General features: G+C 30.6%; 1 protein-coding gene across 1 annotated transcript; it reads right to left on the bottom strand.

Annotated features, from left to right (window-relative positions):
* Positions 1 to 390: 390 nt before the first annotated feature.
* LOC111631896 (patched domain-containing protein 3-like) lies at positions 391 to 5,197 on the bottom strand. The gene is made up of 3 exons (XM_023376231.1): positions 4,567 to 5,197; positions 4,180 to 4,491; positions 391 to 1,616 (listed from the first exon to the last, which is right to left on the bottom strand). Exons 1-3 carry the CDS (start codon positions 5,195 to 5,197, stop codon positions 391 to 393), a joined length of 2,169 nt encoding a protein of 722 aa, XP_023231999.1.
* Positions 5,198 to 6,959: the final 1,762 nt, after the last annotated feature.

The following is a 6,959-nucleotide window of genomic DNA, read 5'->3' as shown; positions in this document are numbered from 1 at the left end:
AAAATGGCTAGAAGTGTAATATACAATATAACAAGGTATTATAAATAGCATGTATAGATTAAAAGGAACCACATAAAAGATACGTAGATTGAACACATTTGATATATTCAAAAATGTTTAAATGAAAATATTGATCTATAGGCATTCCAACTACCTTACCATATTAGAAAACATATAGAAAATCGTGACATAATATTATAAAAATTGTAGATATAAAAACAAAAATAATGTGTAAAAAATAAGAAATGAAGAAACCAGTAAATTTATTAAATAAACATTAAAATAAAAATAATAATGATACTGCTATAGACTATAACAACGGATATACATATGATTAATATTACAATAAAAATTTATGAAATTCTTATATAAGTTTACTCCAGTTTCATTTTAACAAAAAGTTAACTTTATCTTTTCGAAAATAACGTAGATGAGAGAAAGGACAACAGGAATAAAAAATATTGCATGAAAAGCTGTCTCTATAGAAACAAGAATTACAATTTTCGCAAATGTGGTAAGAAAATACACATCAGAATATAAAATCAATATTCCTAATCCCGTGGTCAATGATCCCTGAAGTATGGGAAAGCCTATACGATACAGAGAATCTTTTAATTTTTCGTTTGGTGTCTTGTTTCGTGACATGACATAAGCATACGAAATATGAGCCGGATAATTCACGCTGAATCCCACACACAGAATTAGACTCATCGTTGATATAATATCGAGATTGACGCCCCATAAGGACATATAACCTAAGGTTTCTACCATTGAAGAAACAACTGAAATCGCAACAAGAATTGCGACTAATAAATTCGGTACGAACAATAGAAAAACTCCTGTTATTAGAACAGCAGTGATCCAAAACAATTGGTGAATCATTTGACCAATAATAATCCCTTGTTCAATTAGACCTGATTTTAAACAATGCACCAGCACAGGAGTTTCGGATTCGTCAGCAATTTTTAATAAATCTCTTAATGTGTCTCTTTCTGTCTGCGATGAATTTAAATCTTTTCCCATAATAAAAAATCTACTGTATATGATGTCAGTATTGTTGCTATTAAAGACAACGTCATTAGACAGTGACTGGGCAGCTCTAATGTGAAAAAATACATTGTGAAGACCATCAATAAAGTCTTGCTTATTTGACATATTGTAACCCTGCAATGAGAATTTTGCTACGGGACTTTTTTGAAATTCTTTGTAGAATTTCAACCATGATACAGTAAATTCTCCCTTAGCAACATTTGGATGTTTTTCTAATTTATTCAACAGATTTTCTATCGATATTTGTACCTTTATATCTGAGTAATCTAATGTTTTATTAATAATTATCTGAAAAGGAAAAGCATAACTCGTAAAATATTTGTAATGTATTCTAAAGCCTTGTGCAATTAGGGAATTTTCTGGAAATAAATTTTCATATTTTATACCATGCTGAATGTAAAAGATTTCTCGAATTCCAAGTGATAAATTAATAATATAAACTATAATAACAACTATCTTCACCAAATTATTTGAAAGTACGTTTCCTAATAAATCTCTGAAAACTGCCATAGTAAATTCTTCTTCTTCGGTGTTATCATCTTCTTCACGATATTCATCACTTTGTTCTGAAATAAAAAGATTTAGAATTTTTATGAAAAAGCATACAGGAAAATCAAACATTTTAAGTTAAATTTTTGTACAATTTTTTTTTTCATTTCTAACAGGTAATTAATTAAAGGAGATAAGATTGAAACTTATACTATGGGACTTTGGTATGTTGATGATGCTGATTCGTTTTGAATTTATGGTAGAATGTAGCAAAAAATTTCTGTGTTATACTTCTCTTTATATTGCATATAAATAACAAGGAAAACTTATAGGAATCATGTTAAGTTTGACTGTCCATGTTTTTCTCAAATCTACACATTTTGAGACCTCCTGAACTGAAAATAGTAAACCAAAAAAAAAATTCTGTATATGTGTATGTATGTGTGTAGATGTGTTGGCGTGTATTTTTTATATCGTGGGATGGATGAAAATTAAGAAAGGAAATTTAGAGCAAAACCTTTTATGTATGGCGCGTTGCTGCTGTTAAATTTTAATGAATAAAAAATCAAGGTGGTGGAAAGATAGTGACATGTCAGTCATGATATCTTGAGACAATAAAGATTTTACTCTTTATTAACATTTAGAGTTTTATATAAAACTTATCTTTACGTTTAAAATAATTTTCTGCTATTTCATAATAATTTGTAAAATAAAAAAATTTTATTAATAAAGTTATATAAAGGATGGTGCCAAACACCATTTCTTATAAGACTTTATTAATAAAACTAAATTTTATTTATTACGATTACAAATACAGCAGTTATATTTTTAATAAAATATCGTACCATCTGGGAAAGTTACACAACCCTTTGCTGGAATTTTTCTGTATACTACTGGAAACAGACTGCGCTATATATGTATAAAAAGCAAGTTATTAACATTGAAAAATTTACGCATCAGTTTATTATGCTGCCGTTAGCAAGACTGTAGAGACTACATACAATTTTTTTGCATTTATTTAAGTCACGATTAAAAATACTTACAAGGAAATTTTCACAGGTTATTCCTCAGTTACGAAATTACACTCAATGGTGATAATTGCAACAGACATAATTGGAAATTTGTTGTCAAGTTGCAATATCTCATGCACTTTCAATTATCTGTCGACATTTTTGAAACCTATTATTCGTTAGTCCTGGTATTCTTCTCTCTGCACTTCTGAATGTTAGTGAAAAATTTCCCAGTGCCGAGGAAGGGTGCCTTACATTTACAGGGAGTGACAGTCTTGTCTGTGTTGCTGCAGATTGTGATAAAACTACATTTATGAACTCTGTCATATTACAAGTGCTTTTATGTATAACATTCATATATTGAAAACCACCATCATTTCGTCACGTTTTTTTTCATAAGTAAAAATTATTAACTTTAATGTAAATGTTTATAAGTTTAATTAAAATATTGATGTAAGTGATATAATTATTTATTCAATGTGACTATGATGTAAACTATCTGACACTTAAAAATTTAACCACAGTTGGTATTAAACTCCGCTTTAGCCAAGAAACAATCGTTTCAGTTTTTTAAGAAGTGGTATAATAGCGAGGTTGAGGCCGAAGTTTTAAACGCAAAAACGTGTACCTCGGACGTTCAGCGCCGCTTTCCTGTAAGCCTAGAAGTTTGACAATGGTGTTTGGATAGTCAGTGAAATCATGCTCGACATTCCAAACACCATTGTCAAACTTCTAGGCTTACAGGAAAGCGGCGCTGAACGTCCGACGTACACGTTTTCGCGTTTAAATTTTCGGCCTCAATCCTCGCTAATAGCATAGCGTGGATAATATACATGCTATCGACCTTGTCTTGCCTACTTTCTATTCTTGAGTAAACCAGCGCCCATGTGGCCGAACAACTCTGCTAATTGTCTGCAATAAAATGTAGTTCTATAGTCATAACTTCTTCATTATGGCCCTAAAGTGAAACAGTTTGAAAGATTATATCATCACTGAGACACTACCTATGTGCAAAATTCATCACAGTTGCTGAGGGACATAGATGTTGTTCTCCTCGTAAGTGGAATGAGAGGCAGTTAGAAACAGCAGTAGTAATAATTTACTAAGATCATTGAATTGAAAAAAAAACATACGAAAAAAATCACGATCAAGGAAAAATCGTTCAATCTGAAAGTGAATATATTACAACAGCGAGAGGAAAAAAAAATAGATAACAAGTAAAAATCTTGTTAAGTGCGAAAACGTGTACAAATTGTTTGTGTTTATACTCATTCTGTTACTGGATTCTACTTGAATAAGATTTTATCTATTTGCTGGCTTTTGTCTTACTATAACGAGTTCATTGGTAACGTGTCACATTGATCAATAATAAAAACTTTTTGTAAAGAACCTGTCTTTTACGAAAACTAATGATTTTATTCAATCGAGTTTACATTACTTAAAATACAAAATATTAAATAAAATGAATTTGTATAAAAAACAATTACAAGATTGAAAATTCGACTAACAGACATTATTCCTACAACCTAAAATAGCAAAACTATTTTTCAAAACATGGTCTTATATACTAAACATCGAATCATTAAATTTCAAAATCATAATCTTTGGTTGTAAATAAATTTCAACTTACCACTAACAAATTTTGCAGAACGAAAATCCTTTTCTTCTCTGTATCCACTCAATGCCAAACATCCTCCAAAAAAAGTTATCTGATATAGGAAATTGAACATTATGCAAGTTGCAGTATAATAACTGAATATCCGAATAAAAGGAAATGGAGCCATCATCCCGATGCAATAAGAAAGAAAATTAGTCAGTGATGTGAGTGTGATGGAAACTCCTGCTTCTCCATATGTTGCCTCCATGCGTTTCTCAACTGAATGTTTAGGATTAGAGATCCTCCAACATGATACTAATACGAAAGCATCGTCTATTTCGGTCACTGAAATACATATAAAATTAATAAATATTAGCACTCCCAGTACCATAAGTTCGCGGACAACAGCAATTCACTTACCAAGAACTAAAAAAGGGATCGTAGTATTCCAGTGAGTATTTTCTACACCCGATGCAGCCATTAATCCAAAAGACGTTACAACAGCCAAACCAGCATTGATTACACTTGCTAATCCAAGAAGAGGTTTGCTTCTACCCCAGCTATTGCTCATATTAAGAAATATCGAAAGTACAATCATTATCGCAACCAAACATCCTATTTTGGGTTTCGTTTCATTAAACTCTTTTTGAAATCCTTGTTCTACTTCCAACACGGAATTTGGCAAAACCCTAATATGTGTAAAATTATATTTTTGAATCATTTCGTAAACATGAGCCGACCATTTTAGGAAAAGCGTGTTTTTTACTTCATTTTTTTCATCAGTGGTGTAAAGTAGCCTAATGACATTTACTTTTTCGACAAAGTTAAGATTATCTTCAGTAACACCTCCTAAATTTACAAAATAGGCTTTATAAGTGAAAGACAACAAATCTATATCCATTGGATACTTCAGCTTCTTTCTCTTTTGTAGTATGGAATCTATTCCCACTTCTGATATCACTTCAATAATAGGATTTTCGGAGCATTTTTTGTGCATAAGTACGCAAAAATCGTGATATTGTATTAATTTATCATCAGTTTCTAATGTCATGTTTTGTATAATATCATCGAGCAATTTCACTTCTAAAAGAATATTTTTTTGAAACGTGTTTCCTCCATCATGTTTTAACACATATAATGACAGAACATTCGGAAAATCAGGCGTTCTTATTTGATCAGAAAATTGAGAAGAATTAAAAGAAAAAGTATTGTGTATAAATTTTTTAATGTTATGAAGTTCTCCTGTATCTGCAGATTTGAGGATATCGTTAAATACCTTATTTGTTGTTAATGATCCGATAAATATGCAAAATGTAATAGAGAGAATTAAAGGTAGAAGAATAAAGTAATATGGATACCGTCCAACTGTTCTTCCTAATTTCTTGAAAATACCACAGAGAATTTTTCTTAAGCAGTCGAGTTTCATTATTTAGTTCAAACGTGGTTTCGAATTATGATTAGAGTGGTTATCTGAAAAAATACAGACAAGTATATTTAACGGTTTTAATTAAATACGTTTAAATGTTAAAATGTAGTTAAAAGTTTATCTTACAATAATATACTACAGTATTTATAAATTTTTTGATTCTTTGTAGAAAATTAAACCGTTTCAGCCTATTGACAAAATAGGTCTTCTATACAATTTTTAGAAATAAGAAGAGATGCAAAATGTTTCCGAATCAAATAACTTGAAAAGTCAGAAGTTAAAGTTTATAGAAACATTCATTTTGTGTTTACTTTCGTTTATATGTCCAATTCTTCTTTAAGGTACTAAAGTTAAAATCTATTTTTTGACCTCAGTAAAAATTTATTGTTAATAAACATTATAATAATGCTGAGTAGAAAATTTTTTAAAAAAAAACGAAAGTTCTAAAAGAATGGCAATACAAAATAAGGGGGAGGGTCCCAAACAATGAGAAAAACAACTACAAGATGACTTCAACTGCATCTAGTATATATCAATATCATTACATGAGAGAGTTTCAACGTACTCTTTCACAGCATCAAAAGTGACATTTCCAAGTTATTTTGCTGCTCTAATATACCATGGAACGGCTGATTTCGGTAGTCGTCAGCTGTTACTCCAACTGTATTGTCATGTAATTGGTTGATCCAACACAAACTAAAAGTTATTTCACCACCTACAGTTACGCTTTTCGAAGACGAACCATCTGTGATTCAGAACGTTTTTAAACGATTCTAACTGAGGCAATTTCCTCTTAGTCAACGAGCATCAGATTACCTTCTGGACTCCATAAACACTAGATTTTTATTAACTCGCGATCAATTGTAAACTCTCTCTCTCTCTCTCTCTCCCTCTCTCTCAATCGCTTAATTTAAATATTGAAGTGGCTCTATCATTTCGAAAAAAGTATAACCTATACTGCATTATCTACATTAACTTACATTTATTTTATTTTTTTTTGTGTTGTTTTCATAAAATTATTAATATACGATATCATAACAAATGAATAGACAATTCTCTTGTATTGCGTGGTAATGTGTTTATTATTTGTTTATTGATATTATTATTTTACAGTGCTTCTACTATTTCGTATCATACTGTGCTTATGATTTGGCGAGATGATATCTTGATAAAAACTCAATATTTTAAAACACCCTCACATCTCTGCCTGCGGCTACATATGTGGGTATTTCAACCGGTTTCTAAAGTTAATAGGCTGAAGGTCTTACATGTAGGCGTTTTAAACGTATTTGACATTTTTCTCGGTAATTACGTTGGAAAAGCAGGAACTCTCTAGAACCTGCGAGTTTTAAACTGCTTTACACAAATCTTAAAAGCTTATAACCAC

The sequence above is a fragment of the Centruroides sculpturatus genome, unplaced genomic scaffold (genome assembly GCF_000671375.1).
Source record: "Centruroides sculpturatus isolate CEXI.00-Female unplaced genomic scaffold, Cexi_2.0 scaffold578, whole genome shotgun sequence".
Lineage (NCBI taxonomy): Eukaryota > Metazoa > Arthropoda > Arachnida > Scorpiones > Buthidae > Centruroides > Centruroides sculpturatus.
The sequence above is the reverse complement of the archived record's forward strand: the minus strand, read 5'-3'. Positions and strand labels throughout refer to the sequence as shown.

Bases quoted from the DNA above. Each gene is read 5' to 3' on its own strand.
- LOC111631896 (XM_023376231.1), bottom strand. From the start codon at position 5,197: ATGACATTAGAAACTGATGATAAATTAATACAATATCACGATTTTTGC. The intron at 4,492-4,566 runs GTAAGTGAATTG...TATGTATTTCAG, and splicing joins GATCCCTTTTTTAGTTCTTG to TGACCGAAATAGACGATGCT. The intron at 1,617-4,179 runs GTAAGTTGAAAT...TTTTTATTTCAG, and splicing joins TTCTGCAAAATTTGTTAGTG to AACAAAGTGATGAATATCGT.